This window comes from Lissotriton helveticus, chromosome 1_1 (assembly GCF_964261635.1).
Source record: "Lissotriton helveticus chromosome 1_1, aLisHel1.1, whole genome shotgun sequence".
NCBI classification, from domain to species: Eukaryota; Metazoa; Chordata; class Amphibia; order Caudata; family Salamandridae; genus Lissotriton; species Lissotriton helveticus.
The window spans coordinates 265,486,815-265,511,612 of NC_136057.1; the positions used below are offsets into that span (position 1 = coordinate 265,486,815).

Sequence of the window (24,798 nt, forward strand, 5' to 3'; positions counted from 1 at the left end):
GACTTACATTTTTTTTAAAGAGCCTTATTTACGGTGGGGCATTAACAGTTCAGTTCGTATATACTAAATGAAATATACACAAAAAGGCCATCCGAACAGTAACAACAATTCAAACAAAAAATTGTACAAAATCAATCATAACAGGTTGGCCTGAACGACAACTTAGTACACAACAAAAATAGTCTACGCGTTTCGAATCTCCCTAAATGCTGGGATTCTCTTCAGGACCGAAATGATTCTCATTAGCCACACATGGTCAACACACTGTTTGTTTCTCAATTGGATATACGGCCTGCACCGGTTTATTTCTTCAAAAAAAGATTAATCTCTATCTGTATGTAGCCTAATTTGCGTTGTTCTTCGATGTTTTTTTAACAAGATGTGGCGAACTCATCACCTTGTCTGCATGAAAAGCAGGGGGCTCCAATCTAGGTACGCATGTACGAAAGTTCCACTTCTGGCGCTGTATGTAATGGTGGACCCACAGCACTTAATGTACCACCCACTGAAATAGCCCCTGAAAACATGTCTCAGGCCTGCCATTGCAGCCTGCTAGCAACTATAAACTGCAAACTCCGCTTGGCAAAATAACCCTTTACCAAGCCTTAAACTACCTATTTATTACATAGAAGATGCACTTGAGGCAGGCCCTCGATAGCTCATCCAGCCTTGCAATGAAAAAATATCTAGGCATGTGCTTTTAAGTTATATATGAACTGTTAGTGAAAATTCTCAAAACTCCCAAATTTGATTCTCACTTCTGTGAGGCCTGCATCCCCCATAGGATAACACTGAGTTACCTTATTACATTTAATAAGTGCTAACCTTTGATGGGGAGCAGGTAGGAAATTCAAATGTGGTATCGCAGACATTTTTATTTTACATCCACTTTAATGTTGCCTGTTTTAAAATTGCGCATCTCTGCTGAACTTATTCACTGTTGCCTGTTTTGAAATTGCGCGTCTCTGCTGAACTTATTTTGATTTTGCCACCAGTTCATTCGTTAGTCTCCTGACTCTCCGGTGACACCCACCTGTTTGTCAGCACCTCCTGACCCACCGCGCAGCCAAATAGGCGCTGACGCGGAAGGGGGCACAGGGAACCGCCATCTTGGGGGTAGGACAGGTCGGCGGTCTAGCTTTCGCTGCCTCCCGCCCTCCTACTTTCGCCCTTTAAATGGCCACAGGACTTCGCCCGCGCAGCGGGCGGGCGCAGTGGCGCGCTGAAGGCAAACCCGTCTGCGCCCGTCCACGCCGGACCCGCGCCCAGCGCCACAATCCCTGGTCAACAACCCTCGGGACTCCTGCTAAGGCGGGTCTTCAGCCGAGATAATCTGTTGAAGTTAAATACGGGCTGCGGCAAAGTGGGTTGCGTTATTGTGAGGCCAGACAAAGACATGCAGGTAGGCCCTTATCGATGTCCTGTATGTCTGAAAGATCTCCCAGCAATCATTTGTGGTCGGGTTAGGGCACTCTCCAGGACCACCTCTCTTAAAGAGGTGCGGGGGGGCAGAACACGAGCTGCATCCTGATCAATGCCAGATCGCTGGTAAAGCACTGTGTGGAGTGCGCTGAGATGATTCAGGACAGAAATCTAAAAATTGCTTTCATTACCGAGACCTGGACTGATGCAGCATCTGGTCCAGATCTAGAAAAAGCAACCCCACCTAATTACCTGAACTTTGTTTTGGATAGGCCAGGCAGAAGGGGAGGCGGTTTGGCTATCATCTACCAGGCCTCCATTCTAGGGTCCTTTCAGCCGATGATTTCGGAGACATGCGAGGCTCTGGGGTTTAAGCTTATGCTGTCTAATCATCAGTCCCTTAAGGGCTGTCTCCTCTATAGACCCCCTGTGGCGAAGGCCCAGTTCCTCGGAAAGGTGGGCAGTATCTTAGAGGAAGCCCTGTGTGTCAACTCTTTCATAGCCCTGGGAGATTTTAACTTCCATTTAGAGGTGTCGAAGTGGATTTCTTCTACCTCGCCCAGGTATGCTCACAAAGGAAGACCAGCAGTCGGAGGTAACTGTAACATAAAAAGATTTATTGCGCTCGAGCGGGTACACCACCTCACAGCTCCATGTGGCTATGAGAGAAGTGGACAACTTACAAAGTCATAGACAGCCTTATATACTTTTGTGCTGGAATAAGCGTAGGTGGGAATGAATACACAGATCAGCAACTGCCAAGGATGATGAATGATCCCAGGACGGACCCACGTACTAGTCAGGACGAGTCACTCTGGAAATATGTATATTTGGCATGCAGAACGCAAATATAAAGGTTACTCACTAAACCCCATCAGTCATCAATAATCTTGTGATACACAGAATAAAGCAGAACTATGCATAACTTGTGCCAAGTATAAACATAGGCGGGCCTGTGGTTACAGAGTCAGGCGCTCACTTGATTACTCATCCGGATATGGAACAAAAGGTTATGTCTCCTGTGTCAACAGTAATTTATCACCATCAGCAGTGTTTAGTTAACTGTAATACATTGGCAGTAGTTAGGTAGGAAAGTTTAAACAAATAAGTCATTGACCTTTAAGCAATGCACCCTGCTCTACTAGTGTGTCATAAAGCAGAGTACAAACATATGCTCTGGGGTCGATCGATGTATCATCGTTTCTTCGTGCAGATGAAGTGGCCATGTTATATGTGCTGAGGTGGCAGGCTAGAGAAAACTTAACTCAAAATGGCTGCTGGAAAATACAAAATGGAGGAGCTTTCGTCCATTACAAAAACTGTATTTTCACAATCGACCCTTTGGACGCAAGGTCCAACATTTTGCTGTGGCCTAATGTACATGTTCGTAGATAGGCCGGCTGTTACTATAGTGTGCCTCATTGCGCTCATTAACATAGTCAACTGTGTTGGTGTCAGTGGGGCTGTTATCCGAGATATCAATATCCATCAATTGTTGAGTTTCAATATCTCTCATTATAAGTGCATTGGACACTGTCACAGGGGGCATCGGGGGTGGTTTAAGCAATCGCCCCAGACACTGGCAGCACATGGGCAGGCAATTAATGAAAATGCAGCACCCAATCACCACGAGGAAGATAATCACCAGAAACATCCCTATCTTCCAGCCCCAGGCGGATAAAGCATTCCAAAAGGAACCTACAGGGTCCCAGGGGCCAACATCATTATGGGCCTGAGCTCCTATATCATATAGTCTCTTGACAGCTTCTCTAACTGATGTAGATGAGTCAGGAACGTATGAGCAACAGGAGGACCCGATCACCCTACAGACTCCACCCCGTTCTGCTAACATCATGTCTAGCACAACCCTGTTTTGAAGGGCAACGAGTCTAAGAGCCTTCAGCTCAACTGTGATGTTCTCAATTACACCTGCGGTCTCCTCTATAGTCGCCTCTAATAGACGGGACAACCTACGTATGTTTCTGGAGTTTATGGCAGGGCCATACCAAGGAACAAAGGCCTTTAGCACATCACCAGCTATCTCACCCACTGTATCTCCTTGATCAACACTCCTCCTGCCCCTTAGAGTTCTGGATGCTCTATTCACTTCTGCAGTACTTTTTACAGACAATGCTGGTGTTACAAGACCCAGGTGGCAGCAGCCACCCCAGTTCACTGGCAGCCAAATGTAGGCCCTGGAACCACAAATGAAATAGACTGAGTCACCAATATAAAGTGGAACAGTTATTTCCTGGGAAGACACTTCAAATGTTATATTGCAATTGGTACTATTCCCCATGTCAGTGGTACCGTTACTCCTGATACATATACTCCCAAGTACACTACGCTGCCTCATTTTCAAAAATGGTACCTGTCTTGTGTCCCTCTGGAGCGGAGGTGCGCTATCATTTTTTATCAAAGACAGTGGGGTGAATATATTTGAAAAGGGGAATGTTGCATTGGGCAAAATAACTTCAGAGCAATTCCCTGCCTGGAGAATGTCTTTGTCATAATGGGTATACAAGGAGGCAGTTGATGTTCTGGTGGTAGAACGGGGAGTTACTAAGCTACTGAAAACTCTTATTAACTCAACTTTCAGCATTGCAATGTGTAATGCATAACAGGACGCCTCAAATGGCAGGGGTACTTGGAGAAGGGGTATACCTTCATCTACATAAGCTGGGAATTGCATACAGATCCAACAATTATTTTTATCAATGACTTGGTGGGTCTGATGAAGTAAGGTAAGGAAAGAATTGTGACGCATCTCCTCTCTGTGATCCATATCCTCTGGTGGTACTGTAACTGAGGGGACAAAGTCAGAGGGAAGCTCTGATGGAAGCGGGGCTGTTTTTGCAATAGGATGGTAGATCTCTAGAAGATATAGTAAACCAATGACCAAAGACATTATGCAAAACAACATACAAAATATGCATAGTTTGGAGTACCAACGCCCCTTCTTGTTCAATTTAAGGGTAGAATATGTATCCTCCATCTCTAGTAAAGGAAGGTGTCTTGTTGTTCTTCCAAACAAATATACCATTCGAAATATTCCGTATTTTGAAATATACAATCTCACAAGTGCGGCAGTTCAACAGTGTTCGTTATAGGCCTCACTGTTACAGACCTTGCAATTGGTGGAAATAACACAAATTCGACCTCACACCCTCTCCTCCTATGGGTCGCTGGGCTTCGGAGGCGATCCTTTCTTCTCTTTGCAGATCAGAGTTGGCAGTGTCCTTATTCTACTAACCTCACTGCACAAGTTAGTCCTTTAAAGTTGGCACTATTCAGTGCGGCAGTTGGTGCTTGCTCCGTCCTAAGCACTCTTCAATTTCCTTGGGCGTAGATTGTATCCTGATGCAGCTGGTTGATCATCGATGCGTGCAGGAGTGCAGTCACCAGTCCTTCGGTCAGAACAGTCCTCTTCCGGGGGCAGCTCTGGCCAGAATGGTGGTGCTCTCTTCACGTTAGAAAGATGAATCCAGTTTTTGTGTCCGTCACATCGAACCGCCGTCTGTGTGACTAACAAAACTTGCGCTGGCCCTTTCCACCTGGGCTGTAGGCTGTTCTTCCTCACAAAGTTCTTGGTCAGGACCCAGTCCCCGGGCCTGATATCATGCACTTCTCCTTCCAGAGGCGGGGACCAAGTGTCTCTGACCTGTTGGCGAATGGTAGACAGGGCAGAAGTTAGTTCTTTACAATAATCCAATAAAGCAGAATGCGTCAATTCTTGCAACTTTGGTGGAGAGGCAAACCCATATACATTTGCTGGTTTCCCCATAACGAGCTCATATGGAGAGAGTCTGTTTTTGGCTGTAACAGTTGTCCTCATGGAGAACAAGGCTAAGGGCAAAGCATCTACCCAACTGAGAGTGCTTGATGCACATATTTTTTGCAGTTTATTTTTCAATGTAGCGTTGCAGCGCTCCACAAGCCCTGCCGCTTTTGGGTGATACACTGAATGGAACTTTTGTTGCACCCCTAATCCTTGACATACTAGATCCATTATTTTATTCGAAAAATGTACCCCGTTATCAGACCAGAGGCTTCTGGCCAAGCCGTAGCGTGAGAAGTACTCTTTCAGCAACATCTTGGCCGTGCTTAATGCGGTGTTGTCTTTCAAAGGGAATGCCTCCACCCAATTACTGAAACTACATATAACAACCAAAACATATCTCTTGCCATTGGCAGGGGGCATTTCTATGTAATCCATCTGAAGGCATTCAAAGGGGTATTCTGGCAATCTAAAATGACCCGGTGGTACTTGTATCCCTTTTCCTACATTATGGAGAGCACAGGTCATACAGTTCTTGGATAATTTTACAGCTGTCTTCCTAATGTTTTTGTTGACCCATATCTTTTCAATGGTATTTGTCATTCCATCAGCCCCCAAGTGTGCCGGACCATGAACCATGTGAAGCATGGGTAGGAGAAAACTGTCGGGCAGGACCCACTTTTTCAAATCACCAAGTGTGTGCATCCAAGCCCCAAAATGTGTGTCAAAATAATATCCTTCCTTAACCCACTGCTTCTTTTCATCTTCACTTGCAAAGTCTTGAATGTCTTTTATCTCTTTATATGGATCAATATTTGTCTCTTCTTCTTTAGATCGTGACACTACATATGTTAAGGTGTACTCACTCAATGCAGTGTGTTTTGCTGTTTCATCGGCAAAAGCGTTTCCCTGACCTACATGGTCTGTAATTTTCTTGTGTGCACTACACTTCATGATAGCCAATTTAGTCGGTAATGCAAGAGCATTTAGCAGTCTGGTAATCAAGGTGCCATGCTGTATTTTTGCACCTCCAGATGTGATGTACCCTCTTTCGGCCCATAACCGGCCGAAGTTATGTGCCACCCCCCAGGCGTATTGGCTGTCGGTGTAAATGTTTACGGCTAACTTCTCTGAGAGCTCACATGCTCTAGTTAAGGCGATCAACTCGGCTGCCTGAGCAGACATCTGTTCTATTTTACATGTTTCAACAACTGTCTTATTTGTTGTGATTGCATAGGCTGCAGAGGTAGTTCCATCTGGTCTTTTTAAACAAGAGCCATCCACAAATAGTGTTCCATCGACATTTTGCATAGGTGTGTCTGCCAAATCTACTCGACCTTTTGTTTCAGTTTCAGTAACAATCACGCAATCATGTTGTACTTCATCCTGCTCCAAAGGGAGAGGCATCAGAGTAGCTGGATTTATGGTGTTACACCTCTGCAAGGTCACGTTAGTGGCCATTAGTATTAGCTCATACTGAGTCAACCTGGCATTAGTTAAATGTTGAGTTTTGGTTTTGTTCAGCAGTATGTCTACTGAATGAGGTACGTAAACCACAACTGGATGTCCAAGTACAATAGAGTCTGCCTGTCTTACTGCAGCAGCCGCCGCAGCAACATTTCTGAGGCAGTTCGGTAGACCTCTTGCTACCGGATCCAATGTTGAGGAAAAATAGGCACATGGTCTATTCTTCTCTCCATTTTTCTGGGTTAGTATAGCCATTGCGCATCCTTCTTTCTCATGTACGAACAATGCAAAGTTCTTAGTGTAATCTGGTGTGCCCAAAGCAGGTGCATTGCATAAAGCAGTTTTCAAAGCCACAAAGCTATCTTGATGCTCTTGATCCCAAGGAACAGGATCTTCCACATCTTTGTGAGTCAAGGACAGTAATGGCTTGGCCAGATAAGAGAAATTTGGTACCCATTGCCTACAAAAGGAGACCATTCCAAGAAATGCACGCACATCTTTTTGTGTTCTAGGTCTGGGAATGTTCTGCACTGTTTGTATTCTGTCAGATGATAATCTCCTCCCACCTTTCGACAGGAGATGACCTAGGTAGGTTACCTCCTGTTGACAGTACTGTAGCTTAGCTGGCGAAACCTTGTGTCCATGCGAAGCAAGAAAAGTTAGAATAGCATGCGTAGCTTGCTTACAAATTTCATTTGTTTCAGCTGTTAACAGTAAATCATCCACATATTGCAGTAATACTGTACCTGGTGGTAAAGCACAGTCATCTAGTTGTCTCTTTAATGCCTGACTATAGATGCTAGGGCTTTCTGTATACCCCTGGGGAACCCGACAAAATTTATACGATCGCCCATGGAAACTGAAACTGAACAGATACTGGCTGTCTGGGTGTATGGGGATACTGAAGAAGGCATTCTTCAGATCTATGACGGTAAACCACTGGGCTGAAGGTGGTACAGACGAAAACATTGCTGTAATGTCGGGTACAACAGGGTATTGTGGTTCCACTATTTTATTTATGGCTCTCAAATCAACAATCATCCTATATTTGATCTGTCCTGTTCCATCATCACGCTTAACCACAGGTAAAATTGGACTGTTACAGGGACTGCTTGTAACTTCTTGTATTATCTCCCGTTGCAATAAGTCTGAGATAACTAATTTCAGACCTTCCTCACCTTCTTTTGATATTTTGTACTGGGGGATGCGAGGTAGTCTGACATTTGGCTTTACTGTAATATGCACTGGCTCAATATCCATTTTCCCTACATCGTTTGGTCCGTGTGCCCATAAATTTGGATCAATATCTCGCAGTTCAGGCGTAATGTTATTTTTATCTGTAACCATGTATTGTCTAGACACTTTTTGCTTCTTACAAGTTAAGTAAACACCATCTGGTGTACAGTATATAGTAGCATGCATCATTTTTAAAGCTTTTAAACCAAGCAAATTTAGCGAACATTTCTCTGTTAGTACAAATGGCATACTCCCTGTTATAGGACCAATTGTGAAGTCCAATGGTCGTGAAATGGGGCTTGTGACAACAGCATTTGAAAATCCCACCGACTTATCTAATCTTCCCGAGAGAGGAACATGGGGGAGCAAGCGGTGGGAAATCGATGTATTAGTGGCACCAGTATCTAGAAGAAATTTCCTCTCCTCACCTTCAACTACCATTTTTACATATGGGCCTGAAGAATCCACTGGTATCTGCACTCGCTCCCTGTCCTCTCCTGGGCATCCCTATTGTGTCCAGTCCTCGTTGTCATCATAGGGTGTATAATCTTGAGTGAAATACGCATTGTTCCTATTATTGTCAAAATAATTTGCCTGCTCAGTGTCACTGTAATTTCTTTGCTGTCCTCTACCTCTCCCCCTGTCTGCACGGGGAGTTGAATTTCCTCTGTAAGTGTTTGCACTATTTCTCATAGTTTGACCCTTGCCCTGTAAGTAAGGGCACTCATTCTTCCAATGTCCCTCCTCATAGCAGTTAGCACATTGATTATATCCTAACCCTGCTCTCTGTTGCGCCGGAGCTGAAGCAGCGCGACCAACCCCACGACTACGTCCACCTGCCCTCTGAAAGTTTGTACGTCCTCTTGACCTTCCTCTGTCAGGAAAAGCTTGCTGCATTAACGCTTTTGTCTTCAATTCCTTCATTTGCTTATCCTTTTTTCCCTTGTCTGAATTTCTCTTATTTTCATAATAGCACGCCATTGTCAATAACTCAGCTGGATCTTTAGCAGTCCAGGTACTTTCGTATGTCTTTATACTGTCCGATAGCTCCGGTAAAATGTTATTAACAAACTGATTAGCAAAAATGCGCTTTCCTTGTACTGTCTGGATGTCCTGTCCACTGTGTCCTTTAAAAATCTCTTCTATTCTGCTAAAAAAATCAGTCACTTCTTCTCCCTCCTTCTGTCTACATGCAGTCATTTTATCCCAGTCTACTTTTTGTCTAGGCAGAATTTCCTGCATGCGTGTTACAATGTGTCCAGGTAAATCTTTTAGCATTTGGTCCACATCCTCTCCTGCTGCTCTACGATTATCCGCAGCCGCTATCGCTCCCCAGTTAATGTGTGCCGAATTATGATCCCTAACGGGGCGCCACAATTCCTGCGGTACCAAAAAATCGAACAGAAGGTCAACATCTTTCAATATCATGGGCGTTAAACTAAGAGCAGATTCAAGATGCTCATAAAACACTTTTGGATTACTTCTAGGATCAGGCAACTCTTTCTTTAGGGCCAATAAATCAGCCCTCGTCCATGGGGTGTGCACATATTGTCGGATGGCGGGGAGGTTTCCACCCCTTGGATCAGGAATTGGGTGTACTTCTCTCATAGGGAAAGCTGAGGTATTATTATCTCTGCGTTCTGGTCCTGGGCCATAGTGTTGATGGATATGTTTGTTAGTGGCATCACACATAATGGTATCTAGTTCTTTTTGGTAATGATAACAAGCATCAAATGCATCCTTACATTGTGTGTCTGTTAATATGGAGTTTTCGCTATCCCTCCATAATTGTCGTAACCATCCTGGTGATTGTAAAAAAACTATACTGTTGTCCATTATGAGTTGACAATGGCTGAACAATCTATTTGCCATACTATTAATGACAAAGTTCCTAGCCCTTAACTCCATTCCTTCAAATGTTTCCCGGGCTTCTATTTTAGTTATTTCCCCTAAATCCATCCATTTTTCTGTCATTTTTTTTATAACATCTTTCTCTGCTACGCCTAATCGCGTGGGTCTAGCATACATGTCTGATACCCGTCTGTCCGTTCTTGGTGAACCAAGGTAAGGGGAACTCATCCAATCGTATGTTTTGTGTGCACGTACTGCGGGGGAATCAGTTTGTGAAGCAAGTGGCGTCATTGGTATTGGAAGCAGCATTGTGCTGGAAGATGCTGGAGCAGGCGGTGTTGTTAGGATGTTTCCTACAGACCCATGCACGCCCTGCAAACTACTTGTTGGAGAGGCCGTTTGTTGTGCCTGTACAACAGGAGTGGATGGCTGTTGGACCGGTACAACAGGAGGGGGAACATGCTGTACTTGGGGTGGGGCAACAATATTAGGCTGTTGGCCCCCAATACCCGGACCTGGTGGGGGTGGCGGTATTTGGACAATATTATATGGAGGAGGTTTGTCTAATAAGTCCTCTAATACCTCATCAAGAGGAGGGCAATTCCTTTGGTCTACTGCGATAAAGCATTTTTCTGTTTTCATCCTAAATTCTCTGTCATGCTGTTCTATATTCTCACTTATCTTCATATTATTATAATCTGCCACTTTGGCCGTAGTTGTTTTATTCTTTTCTCTCTCTCTATCTTGTTTTTGTTTCATGTTCCTAGTTCTAGCATATTTCTCCCATGTTTGAAATGCTTCAAACATAGCAGGTCGGACTTTTCGTTCCATCATACATTGCTGTAAATACTGTAACTTGGCTAAATCAAAGGTACCATCAATAGGAAACTGTAATTCTTTATCCTTTTTTGTGTACTCATGCCATATTCTATTGTATAAATTCACATTTATTCCCTTTTTTATCATTAATATCCAACCTGGACTATCTTCAACAGGGGCGGGGACGCTTTCGTCCAACCGGTGACCTGACTTTATACAACAGAACGTTTTAGAAATGCATTTCTTCATTGTTCCTATTTATTCTTTTAGTTATAACTATCCTTTTACTCTTTTACTCAAAACTTATTCAACAACCCTAGTTAACCAAACTTCTTTTTAATAAAACATGCAACAGAACAATCTCACCAATCTGTGGTGTGTCCTGAATCGTCCGACTGTTGGTCTTCGGACAACACGTCTGTTTCAGAAGGGATCAGCTCGTGGACCTCTGCCGGGGAATCCTGTGTCAAGAGGCCAGTCGGGACTTCAGATGGCAGCTGCTGCGGAGAAACGCCGTCTCCTTCGTGCAGGGGCCCCTACGATCATTCGGTCCTCAGTCGCACCTCTCAACCACGGACTCAGCTAGCCGTTGGATGTCCCACGGAGAGGTCCCACCAGAGTCGCCAATTTGTCGAAGTGGATTTCTTCTACCTCGCCCAGGTATGCTCACAAAGGAAGACCAGCAGTCGGAGGTAACTGTAACATAAAAAGATTTATTGCGCTCGAGCGGGTACACCACCTCACAGCTCCATGTGGCTATGAGAGAAGTGGACAACTTACAAAGTCATAGACAGCCTTATATACTTTTGTGCTGGAATAAGCGTAGGTGGGAATGAATACACAGATCAGCAACTGCCAAGGATGATGAATGATCCCAGGACGGACCCACGTACTAGTCAGGACGAGTCACTCTGGAAATATGTATATTTGGCATGCAGAACGCAAATATAAAGGTTACTCACTAAACCCCATCAGTCATCAATAATCTTGTGATACACAGAATAAAGCAGAACTATGCATAACTTGTGCCAAGTATAAACATAGGCGGGCCTGTGGTTACAGAGTCAGGCGCTCACTTGATTACTCATCCGGATATGGAACAAAAGGTTATGTCTCCTGTGTCAACAGTAATTTATCACCATCAGCAGTGTTTAGTTAACTGTAATACATTGGCAGTAGTTAGGTAGGAAAGTTTAAACAAATAAGTCATTGACCTTTAAGCAATGCACCCTGCTCTACTTGTGTGTCATAAAGCAGAGTACAAACATATGCTCTGGGGTCGATCGATGTATCATCGTTTCTTCGTGCAGATGAAGTGGCCATGTTATATGTGCTGAGGTGGCAGGCTAGAGAAAACTTAACTCAAAATGGCTGCTGGAAAATACAAAATGGAGGAGCTTTCGTCCATTACAAAAACTGTATTTTCACAGAGGGCAGTGCTGACCCGGACACGCTCGCACTATCGGAGCTGATGCACGGGGTAGGACTCACTCCGGTAGTGAAGGGGGCTACGCACCTAGCTGGGCATACGCTAGATGGGGTCTTTACGAATAACCCTGACCTGAAGTTTGTTAAAACCGAACCTATGGCCTGGACGGACCATGCGGTGGTGCTGTTTAACATTCTCAGCCCCCCGCTGCACAAGACAACGCTAGTTAGGAAAACCACTAGGATGTGCAGGTCCTGGAAAAATCTCGACGGCACTGCTCTGGAGGAGCTTTTGGTGTCATCTAGGATAGCTCTGCCAGCAGATGTGAACAGAGCGGCGGCCATGTACATGGATTGGATGGACCAGGCTTGTTGTACCTTAGCCCCGCCTAAAGTATGCCGCCCCATGAGGTCGGTTCCGTCAGCCCCGTGGTTCACGGACGAGCTTAGAGATGCCAAAATAGCTTGTAAGAAGTTGGAGCGTAACTGGCGAACTAATTACAAAGACATGGACAAAGTCAGACTGAAAGCCAGCCAAAGGATGTACAAAGACCTCATTAGGAAGGCTAAGAGTGCATATTTCACCGAACGTATCGAGAGGGCCAAAAACTCATCAAGCGAACTCTTCGATACTGTTGCCAGTCTGGCCACTCCCAAGCCAGTGATCGTCCCACCAAGCCTGGAACTCTGTGAGTTCCTAGCTGAGTTCTTTCTTAACAAGGTGCAAGCCATCTTCACCACACTTGAGCCTCAGGTAGCTCTGAGCTTACGGGATGGCTCACACAGGACTCCAGTTGTTAACCCACAGGAGGAAAAACTTTCGGTGTTTAAGCCAGTGCGCACTGCAGACATTCTAAGACTGCTGCATGCGACAAATCAGGCTCTCCCCACGATCCCTGCCCGGCGTCAGTGGCTAAGCTGGCAGCCTTTCTAATAGCACATACCCTTGCTAATCTCTTCAATCTGATGTTTGAAATGGGCGACTTTCCCACTTTTTGGAAACGGGCCTCTATTATCCCCCTGCTCAAAAAGCCCTCATTGGATATTGCTGATCCTAATAGTTACAGGCTCATCGCTAGGCTACTGCTTCCTACCAAACTAATTGAGAAGGCTACGAACTTCCAGCTTTGCACATTTTTGCGTACCTCACAGGGTTTGGATATTGCCCAACACGGGTTCAGGGAAGGTCACAGTACTGAGACCGCCCTGATCAAATCTACGGAGGAGATCAGGAAGGCTTTGGATGCGGGGGGCCAAGCGGTGCTGGTCCTCCTCGACCTGTCCGCGGCCTTCAATATGGTCCACCATGGTGTTTTGGTGGACCGCTTAAGGGAATGTGGAATTCAGGGGAGAGCGCTGAGTATCCTGAAAGCTTTCCTGATGAACAGGGTCCAGGTGGTGGCGATGGGAGATTTCGAGTCAAGATCCTTCAAATTTCCAGGTTGGTTCTGTAGCCAGCCGGGGCTCCATTGCGTCAGTGCAAAATTTGACTTTTTATAGGCCCAACCCAACCGAAAGTAACCTTGTTAGCTCTACTTGCTTCTAAGCCCTTCACTGCATGTATTCCTCTAAAGGGAGAGGAGTTGGCCTAACGGCTAAAGCTGTCGACCTCGAATCTGGGGAACCAGATTCGCGTCTCGGCAATGACACATAACATCCTGTGAATCTGGGCAAATTACTTAATCTCCCTGTGCATAAGAAAAATTAATGTGTCCTCATGTAATGCAACTGGTGCTAAGTAAAGGGGAGCATTACCCGATACTAGGTTAAGATCATGCTATATAAATCTCTGTTTTAAAAAAAAAAGTCAATATCCTAACTTCTATAAATTGGCTTTATATCATGTTGGTCTTCTTTTCATCAGAATATATTAATCTATTTCCTAAATCTTTGAGGAGTCTTTTTGTGGAGTATTCATAGTGTAACTGTGTGTGTGTTGCACAAATGCTTTACACATTGCCTCTTTAGAAAAGCCTGACTGCTCTGTGACAATCTACCAGAGGGTGAGCACAGGTTATATTTTAGTATGTATCTATCTCATTCTGACTGGAGTGGTGGTTCCTGCCAGGCCTGGGTGCATTCCTCAGCCAACTAGGAATCCCATTTCTTACAAGGGTAAAATGTGAGGTTTCAGGGGAGATATAAAGTTAACGTCCGTAAAATGTTGCTGTTTTTCATTAACAGTCAGACTTAGTTATCTTCGGAAATGAGTTCATTTCCACACTGAAAGTTATATTTGCGTGGCTGTGACTTAATTCTCTTTGTACTTGCACTCTGTATCTAATAGTAGTAGAGGGTGTAAATGAATATATATTTACATGCTGCAATTGAATAACACCCATGGTTTCCATGTGGTGGGGACATGAATTAATATATCAGTTAAAAGATAGGATAGAAAATGTAGGCTGTGGTAGAGCAAGCAGTGAAGTGTATGGTGTCTAGTGGAGTTCCATGTGGTTCAGGTCTGAAGGTGATAAAAAGATGGAAAGGAGAACAAATCCAAAGAAAGTGATCATGTAATTTAGGGACGTCAGTAAGAAGGGGATCATTTAATGTGTCTCATGGAATGTGTATTGCTGGGTGTATGACTGATTCTAGTATAATTGTAGGCGAGCAAAAAAGAGTAGTTGGAGTAATAATGTTAAGTTTTAGCAATTTGTCTGTGAAGCTTATGGAGCCGTTTTCCATTATCAAAATAGGCATGGTATGTTGCTGGGAGAGCAAGACGAATCAGAATAAAATAGAGGTGATTCATGCTTGTGCTGTATGAAAACAAACATGGGTTTTATATATGTTCTCTTCTGAGTGATAGTGTATCTGTGTTCTCTGAACTAGAGATCTTAAGGCTGGTACCAGTGGACTATTGGATGAGGTAGGGATAGCCAGTGTGGTCTTTAGGCCACCATAGATAGGTCCTAAAATAAAAACAAAAGACATGCATGGGGGGATATGTATCGCCAAAATGGACATAGGGTGTCAGTGCTTTGCATATTTTGTAACTGTGGGATGGTCTGTGTATTTTAAAACTGCTACTGGGTATATTAACTGTGCATTTAAACATCAAGGGCAAGATGTACGTACCTTTAGAATATTGATTCTCAAATAGCATTTTTTTCTGAATAGCTATTTGGTAATCGGTATTCTAAATGTGTGAAATTTTATTTCTTCATTTGTGATTCCGAGTGGGTCGCACATTGACTTACCTCATGAATATTTATGAGGTAGGTTGCAATTTGCGACCCATTAGGAATCTCAGCCATCACAGGGATGGTGGCCAGCTGAGGTCAGCAGACTGCCATGTCTATGTGTGCTTTTTAATAAAACAATATTTTTTTATACAGGCTGTTTTTTTTTCTTACGTTTTCTCTCTTTGTAAAGTGTTCCTAAGTGTTGAAAGTTGCCCTGTGGACATCTTCCTACTCTCCCTGAAATTGTATTTAACCATTCCCAAAAGGGAATGGGACAAATGCACTTTAAAGGGGATCCCTTCTCTTTTGTGAAAAGGCTACTACCCCAATATTGGGGTCTGTAACTTTTTTATGATTTCCAACCAGAATTACAGTCACAAATCATGTACACATTGCATATCATGTTCTGTATTTGGAAAGAATACCCACAGCATTTTCTTTACAAATACCCATTTGGTATCCATTCACAATCCCATTTGAGGAGTTGTTAAATATTCACTAACTCCTGAAATCGGATTGTTAAATTACTAAGATACATTGTTGCTGTCACAAACTCTGATTCAGAATGTTTGTAACTGAAAAAATAGTTTATATATTTGGCCCCGGGCCCCATCTGCCAACATATGTTTGACAATCAGGTTTTTAATTCATTCTGCTATGAGTCCAGTTGTTATCAGCAGATTCATCTTTCACTGTCCTAGAGCACACTATATATTATGAGCTATGTAAAATAATATTCATGCTAGATGCAATGGGGCGAAGTGACGCCCCAATCCGGATGCACAGTATTGATTCACGCGTAACATTGATGCCAAAGTTAATCCATTTAATCAAAAGTTTTATTCCAATTTAATTCATTCTTTCTGTAGTTCAATCCTGTTATCCAGTCACATGTTAGACTTTTATGAATACATTATATCCTTAATGCTTTAGGCATGCACATTTCGCCTTATCATAGAGCACGGAATGTAGCACAAGTGTTTCTCCAAAGATAATCCTTTTTATCACCCAATGCATTTCGGGCCCATTCCGGCCTTTCGTCAGGGGTTTATCTACAAGTTTAAAACATTACTGTTAGACTGAGTTTTCAATCATTATTACCAGTCAATCATTACGCACAGATGCAACAAATGTGAGGAATGCATACATTTGATTTCCATTCGCCCCACACTCAACGTTTTGCCCGCTGACATTCACCGATTAAATGCCTGCTCCAACTTTTCCAACCCTCTAATTTTGATTCGTCTCACAGTTTAAATTCACATGGTTAAATACACTTGGCTATGTCTAAACTGCCACTTCTAACCCCAAAACAAACCCGTATCTTAGACAAACATGCTGGTTACTGCTCATCATCCTGTTGAGAACCATTCTACATCTCCAACTACCTCACTCGATTTTAAATACCTGTGTCACAGTCCCACTCCTTTTGTGTACTTCGAATTCACACCCACTAATACATTGAACTACAAGGCCCACAGTACACTTCAAAGCTCTTCAGATACTCTTTACTTGATAGTAATTATCTGTTTGTGACCCTCGCTGTTACTCTCTATGTTTTCTATCCCCTGTTCTTACAATGTGGTGCTTCCCCTCCATTTTTCTGAGTGTTAACCTTACGCTGTTTGCATCATTTTCCCAAACATTTAAACCATTTAAACATTGAATCCCCCACCCACCCCAGTTGTTATTTTAAACGTTGATAGAGCAGCATGTCTTTTAGTTATTAACCATGATCACATGTTGTGCAAATCCATGATGCGCGTCCTAACGCTTTATAAAGTTAACCGTAATTCCAACTAATGGTAATCCATTTCGCTTTAAAGACATAGGGCCCGATTCACAGAATGAACTTAAGACTCAATCCTAAACTTACTACTATTTTGGTATTCACAGAATGCACTTACTACTTTTGGCATTCACAGAATGAACTTACTACTTTTGATATTCACAGAAGTTAGGATTTTGTCTTAAGTCTGTCTTAAGTCTGTCTTAAGTCTGTCTTAAGTTTGTCTTAAGACAAACTTAAGACAAAATCCTAACTTCTGTGAATACCAAAAGTAGTAAGTTCATTCTGTGAAAGCCAAAAGTAGTAAGTGCATTCTGTGAATACCAAAATAGTAGTAAGTTTAGGATTGAGTCTTAAGTTCATTCTGTGAATCGGGCCCAACGTCCATAAAATTCACTTTCAAGAAATGATGTTTCTGGGGTCTGACATGTGACAATATGATATTTGTGAGTTTATTTGTCGGTGATCCATGGGTGCAACTCGTCGGGTAGGCATAGTAGTAATACATCGGCAAAAAAGAATGACAGAGTGCACACCTATTTATCCAATAGTTCATCCATAGTTCATCATTCATCTGTTTGCGTGCAAACCCGTAATCTTGCACTGCCCAAGCACGTACTTGTGAAACACTAGAAACAATGGGTCAAAGTGACGCCCCAATCCGGATGCACAGCATTGGTTCACGCGTAGCATTGATGCCAAAGTTAATCCATTTAATCAAAAGTTTTATTCCAATTTTATTCATTCTTTCTGCAGTTCAATCCTGTTATCCAGTCACATGTTAGACTCTTATAAATACATTATATCCTTAATGCTGTAGGCATGCACATTTCGCCTTATCCTAGAGCACGGAATGTAGCACAAGTGTTTCTCCAAAGATAATCTTCTTTTCACACAATGCATTTCGGGCCCCTCCCGGCCTTTCGTCAGGGGTTTAAAACATTACTGTTAGACTGAGATTTGAATCATTATTTCCAGTTAATCATTACGCACAGATGCAACAAATGTGAGGAATGCATACATTTGATTTCCATTCACCCCACACTCAACGTTTTGCCCGTTGACATTCACTGATTAAATGCCTGCTCCAACTTTTCCAACCCTCTAATTTTGATTTGTTTCACAGATTAAATTCACATTGTTAAATACACCTCGCTATGTCTAAACCACCACTTCTAACCCCAAAACGAACCCGTATCTTAGACAAACATGCTGTTAACTGCTCACCATCCTGTTGAGAACCATTCTACATCTCCAACTACCTCACTCGATTTTAAACACCTGTGTCGCAGTCCCACCCCTTTTGTGTACTTCGATTTCAACCCACTAATACATTGAACTACAAGGCCCACAGTACACTGCATTCTTTTGAAATAATATTCATGAACACATTTACCTTGTGATGTGATATTTCTGACATAAAATATACATACAGCACTTATAAGTGATATACATAGTTGATATGTTTCTTACCTGCATTAATAAATGACTGCTCCACTCCTTTATTGGAAATAAATTATTGTAGTATTATTGAGAATGGTCTCATGTTGCTTTGTTTAAAAGGAGTAGACATCATCCCTCCTTGATCTTTCAATGCCAACCCAATGCACAAACTATACAGAATATCAGGATCCACTGAATCCCTTTAGTGAATTACTTAAATAAATGACAATGTAAGGTCCTCAAATACAAAACTTATCTTTATGAAGCACGTTTTCAAAAATCCACCTGACATTTGTTAAAAGTAGGATATTTCAACATGTAGGGCTTGGGATAGTTCTGCACTCATATTTCTCCTTGGTCACAAATCTGCAAGTTTATGTCCTTTGAGAAAGGGTTTGTTTGCCAAATATCTTTTTAATGGCATTTATGACTTCCTTGTTCCTCAAACTGTATATCACAGGATTCAGCACTGGAGATATGATGGCATACATAGCAGACACTACCTTGTCTGCCTCCATCTTGTCACTAAATGCGGGCCTGACATACGTGTAGATGACGCCCCCATAGAAGATGCTGACCACAGTCATGTGTGAGGCGCATGTTGAGAAAGCCTTTTTCTTCTTCTCTGCTGATCGGATTTTCATGATAGTGGAGATGATGTATGTGTAAGATACAGCAGTGAGTAGGAAACAGATCATACCTAGTAGTACATCTGAGGCTACAATAACAACGTCATTAACAAAGGTATTGGAACTTGCAAGTTTCAGGACTGGAGGAATCTCACAGAAGAAGTGATCAATGGTGTCTTCGTCACAGAAAGACAGCTTTAAGATGAGGCTAGTGTGGGTTAGGGAGTTCGCACATCCCAGCACCCATGCAGAACCTGCCAAAAGGACACAGGCCATCCTGTTCATGATGACCGTGTATCGCAGTGGGAAGCAGATTGCCACATAGCGGTCATATGCCATAACTGTCAGAAGGATAAGCTCAGTGCTGAGGGCAGCAGTGAACAAGTAAAGTTGAGAGATGCACCCAGAGTAAGAGATAGCCATTCTTTTCATAATAAGGATGTCCAGCATCTTTGGGATGGCTGCTGTGGTGCAGCAAATATCCAAGACAGACAGGTTGATCAAGAAGAAGTACATTGGTGTGTGAAGGCGGGGGTCCGCACTAATAATGATGGTGATAAGGACATTTCCCACCAAGGCCATCAGGTATATGAAGAAGAAGATGAAGGACAGGGTGGGCTCTAAGCTTGGGTGTTTTGACAGGCCAATCAGTAGGAACTCCTTCAGATCTGTCTGATTCATCTGTTCTGCACAGGTAAAGTGGTGTGTCTGGGGATGAAGAAAGACATATTCAAAATGACATGGATGCTGCACTCCTAGTGCATTTCACATCTACTGGTCATGACGCCCATATTCCCAGTCATAAAGGAACATATATACAAACATATCTGCTGATTCAATGTTTGTAAATAAACGTGGGACATTAAAAGAGGTGTGTTACCATGTGCATTTGTAAACCTTAATTCACACGTTTATTACTTTAGTGCCAAGGTCAAAGCCTACAATATTAGCAATGTTTTACTATCTCGAGAAATCATTGATTTGCTCACATTTTCAAATATTCAATCATAACACAAAGGAAAACTACTAGACTAATAATATTTGGGTCAATTGAATGACAATGCATCTCACTGCACAAGTGTAACCATGAATACTCTGACTGAATACAACTGCTGCACATGAAAATCAGCATGACATAAAACATGCAGATCCACTGAGGATCCAATGGGATCATGATCCATATGAACACCCATGTTTCTTGAGTCATGGCTATTTACTGAAGTCAACAATGGAAACAAATAGAATAGTACAGCATGTCTTATCAACATGATACATTTACTGATTACGTTGACATTGTTAGACCTACGTGCACAGAATATAGCACCTTCTTTCTGCATACACCTTTGTTTTCCTCTGTAATGTTTCATGCACTTCAGTCAATGGAGTACAATGGTATTTGGTGGCAACTGAAAGTAGAGTTTTCAATTTTCAAGCTCCTTTAAATTTTTTATCTCCTTTAAAGCAAACACTACTGAACCAAATGGCACCAGATTTGGCATGAAGATAGACATTTACTCAGAACAGGTGCTAATGTATGCCTATATGCATTGAGTAGATTTGGAGATTTTTTTGTCACAAAAAGGGGCCAGTCAAGCATCAGATTATACTTTAATCTCCAGCCCTGAAGGACATTTTAGGATACACACTTTGGAAAATATTCAAATAGTAATGGAAAAGATTTGCAGGACTTAAAAATATTTACCAAACCTGTGATGCATAAAATACCTTGTGGGTAGACAGCAACCCGCTGAACAAAGGGATACTTTGTTGGTTGGAATTTGAGAGTGCAAATGCTGTCCTCAAAATTAGGTAAGAAAATGTGCTTCTATTTGCAAATACTACAAAGACCTGCAGATACACTCTTTTGAAGCTTGGTACTGTGTCTATTGCTGACCCAACAATATGGTTTTAGTGAGCTAACACATGCAAATACAGGTATGCACAAATGCTGTTTCATACATAAATGTTGGTAAACACAACAAAGTGAGTCCTGTTGTCTTTGATGTATTTTCCAATACTGCAAAAGAGAGTAACACAAAAGGAATGTTTTCTGTATAGACTGCATATGGGGCAATCAATGTGATGATTTAGTGCACTAATCGGATATAAAAAAGTACCTCATGCATTCCAATGGAAACACTTCTAGAAGACTAAATAATATGCTTAAGACCATAGCTTAAAGTGAGAGAGAAATATTGTTCTTGGTGAAGCCAAAGCCCACTCTGTGGGATGCACTGTCAATTTAGGAAATAAATCACATTGTGAGGAGTGTAAGGAATGTGGATAACATTCCCTGATCTTTGTCTAGATGTTAGAGTTGCAAAAATGGATGATCCTAACACATCAGATGAAAATCATTTTTACACATAAGGATCCATGATTACCAAAATCTCTAAGGATCAAAAGAACAGTTTCAGGAACCTTCCACATTAAACATATTTCTGTATTAAATATTTTACAAGACAGCCTACCATGTCACTATATATGGCCAAAGGTTGTAATATGCCTACTCTTGTGAGTATGGGTGCTTGATGGTAGACTGAGAATTCACTGCAACTGACTAAACTGGCATTTGAGCATGTGGGGGATGGGGATAAATGCAGAAATGAACTCAGTGAACACTGTGCTCACTACCTCAACACATAATCAATCAATCAATCAGGAGTTTGTTAAAGCGCGACTACTCACCCGTAAGGGTCTCAAGGCGCTAGGGGTGGGGGGGAGTTGGGGGGGGTGCAGGTTCTATTCCATCAAGGAGGGGGTCTGTCGAAGAGCCAGGTTTTGAGGTTTCTTGCGAAGATGGGGAGCGATGTTGTCTGTCTGAGGTGGAGCGGAAGGGCGTTCCATGCTTTGGCCGCGAGGAAGGAGAAAGAGCGGCCTCCCGATCTGGTCTTTCTGGTGCGGGGGACCACAGCGTAGGAAAGCTGGGCTGATCGTAGGGTCCTTTGGGGTGCGTGGAATTTGAGTCGGCTGTTCAGGTATGCTGGTCCGGTGCCGTGGAGGGCCTTGTGTGCGTGGGTGAGCATCTTAAAGGTGATTCTCGCCTCGGCGGGGAGCCAGTGGAGTGTGCGCAGGTGCTGGGAGATGTGGCAGTGTTTTGGCAGGTTGAGGACCAGTCTTGCGGCGGCGTTCTGGATGTTCTGTAGCTTGCGGATGAGGTTTTTGTTTATTCCGGCGTAGAGTGCGTTGCCGTAGTCGAGTCTGCTGGTGACCAGGGCGTGAGTGACTGTCTTTCGGTGTTCGAGGGGGATCCATTTGAAGGTCTTACGAAGGAGGCGGAGGGTGTGGAAGCAGGAAGATGAGACAGAGTTGATCTGGCGGTCCATTTTGAGCTCGGAGTCCAGGATGATTCCCAGGTTGCGTGCGTGGTCTGTGGGGGTTGGCGGGTTTCCGAGGGCGGTGGGCCACCAGGTGTCACTCCAGGCGTCGGGGTTTGGGCCCATGATGAGTACTTCTGTTTTGTTGGTGTTTAGTTGTAGGCAGCTGTTTTTCATCCATTTGGCGACGGCTTCCATGCCTTCTCGAAAGTTGCGTCTGGCGGTGTTGGGCTCGTTGGATAGGGAGAGGATGAGCTGGGTGTCGTCTGCATATGACACGATGTTGAGTCCGTAGGTTCTGACGATGGGGGCAAGTGGAGCCATGTAGACGTTGAAGAGCGTCGGGCTGAGGGAGGAGCCCTGGGGGACTCCGCAGGTGATAGGTGTGGGGTCCGAGAGGAAAGGGGGGAGTCTGACCCGCTGCGTCCTGCTGGAGAGGAAGGAGCAGATCCAGTCGAGGGCCTTGTCCTGGATTCCTGCATCGTAGAGTCTGCGTATTAGGGTGCGGTGGGAGACTGTGTCGAACGCCGCTGATAGGTCGAGGAGGATGAGGGCTACTGTTTCTCATTTGTCCAGTAAGGTGCGGATGTCATCTGTTGCGGCGAGGAGGGCGGTTTCCGTACTGTGGTTTTTTCTGAAGCCGGATTGGGAGGAGTCGAGGATGTTGTGTTTTTCAATGAATGTGGCGAGTTGGCTGTTGATGGCTTTCTCGATGACTTACGCTGGGAACGGGAGCAGGGAGATGGGTCTGTAGTTTTTGAGGTCGGTGGGGTCCGCTGAGGGTTTCTTTAGGAGGGGGTTGACCTCGGCGTGTTTCCAGTCGTCGGGGAATGAGGCGGTCGCCAGGGAGCGGTTGATGGTTTGGCGGAGCATGGGTGCGATGGTGTTGGCGGCTCTGTTGAAGATGTGGTGGGGGCAGGGGTCCGTGGGGGCCCCTGAGTGGATTGACTTCATTGTCTTCAGTGTGTCTTCGGTGGTGAGGGCTGTCCAGTCATCAATCGCTGGTTTTCCATACCAACTCCTAGACACCACGGAAACATGTTTCTGGCCTAACCACAACACAGAGACAGCACCGAGACAGCCCTCATTGCAGCAAAAGATGATATCAGGTATCAGGTTGATCCTCGACCATAGGGAAACAGTGGCCCTCATACTACTCAATCTCTCAGCAGCCTTCAGCATGGTCACAGAATTCACAGTTATCAGAAAACTGCACAAAACAGGCAACCATAGACCTGCCCTAAAAAAGTCTGCTCCTTTCTTCCAGGTAGAACACAAAGAGTCAACCTGCCACCTTATATGTTGAAAGTTAAAATCCCCATCAGTGAAGTCCCCCAAGGATTGTCTCTCAATTCGACTATATTCAACATCTGCATGACCAATCTGACTGGACTCATGAGATCACATCAGCATCAACATACATTCCTACACTGAAGATATCCAACCAATAATTTTCCTTTCAGACAAGGCCTGCATGACAAAAAACAACCTCTTCACCTGCATGATCTTGGTGGATGCCTGGATGTGATCCAACTGCCTCGAACTAAATGACAGAACAGAAGTAGTGATTTTCAGAAGGAAAAACTCATGGCCATCAGACCTCGGCCCCAGAAACACCCCCATGACAGAAACCTAAGAATTATCCTGTATGACAAGAATGACAAGAAAGCCCAAGTGAACGCAGTGACCTCAATCTGCTTCTACACCCTCAGAATGCTGCGAAAGATCTTCAAATGTCTACCAGAGATCAGCAGTAAAAAATTCACTCAGAGCTTCGTTGCCAGAAAATTTGACTATGGCAATCCCCTCTGTGCAGGATTTACCAAGGAGCTCCTGAACAAAGCAATCCAAAAGGGCGCAGCAAAAACTCATCATCAAACTGCCTTGCTGCACAGACGTTACCCTACACCTCAGAGAACTGCTTGGGCTCACTGTAAACTTCTCAAACACACATACAACGTTTTTACACAGCTTTAGTCCAACAAGCTCGACAGCAACATACACGCTCATCTATTTCCCATGCACTTCTCAGCTGGACTCACTAGCTCACTTAGCCCACATCACAATATTCTGTGCCTACCACATCATATCAGTTCCTCCTAACCACTTCTCGAGTTCTGCTAGAAGCTGAAAATCTGGCTCTTCAAATAAACTCACCAGGGAGACAACTGCCCACCAACCTGTACAGCGCCCGGATACCCTCATAGGTGATAAGCACACTATAAAAATAAGGATACCAGAAAGTAACACTACTTTTGGGTGTGAAGTGTGTCTGTATTCAAGGTTTTCTACTCATTGTCAAACACTGTAGGATAATGTTTCATTGACAAAGGCACTGTATGCAGTGTCTGTTGGGGCCAAAGGCTGCGTGGTGCTGGCTGTGTGGCCAAATCAACTTGTGCACTGCTACAGGCTAAATCCAAGTAGCACC

General features: G+C 43.7%; 1 protein-coding gene across 1 annotated transcript; it reads right to left on the minus strand.

Moving 5' to 3' along the window:
* Nucleotides 1–18,795: 18,795 nt before the first annotated feature.
* On the minus strand, nt 18,796–19,731 carry LOC144761853 (olfactory receptor 13G1-like). The gene has a single exon (XM_078647080.1). It carries the CDS (start codon nt 19,729–19,731, stop codon nt 18,796–18,798), a length of 936 nt encoding a protein of 311 aa, XP_078503206.1.
* Nucleotides 19,732–24,798: the final 5,067 nt, after the last annotated feature.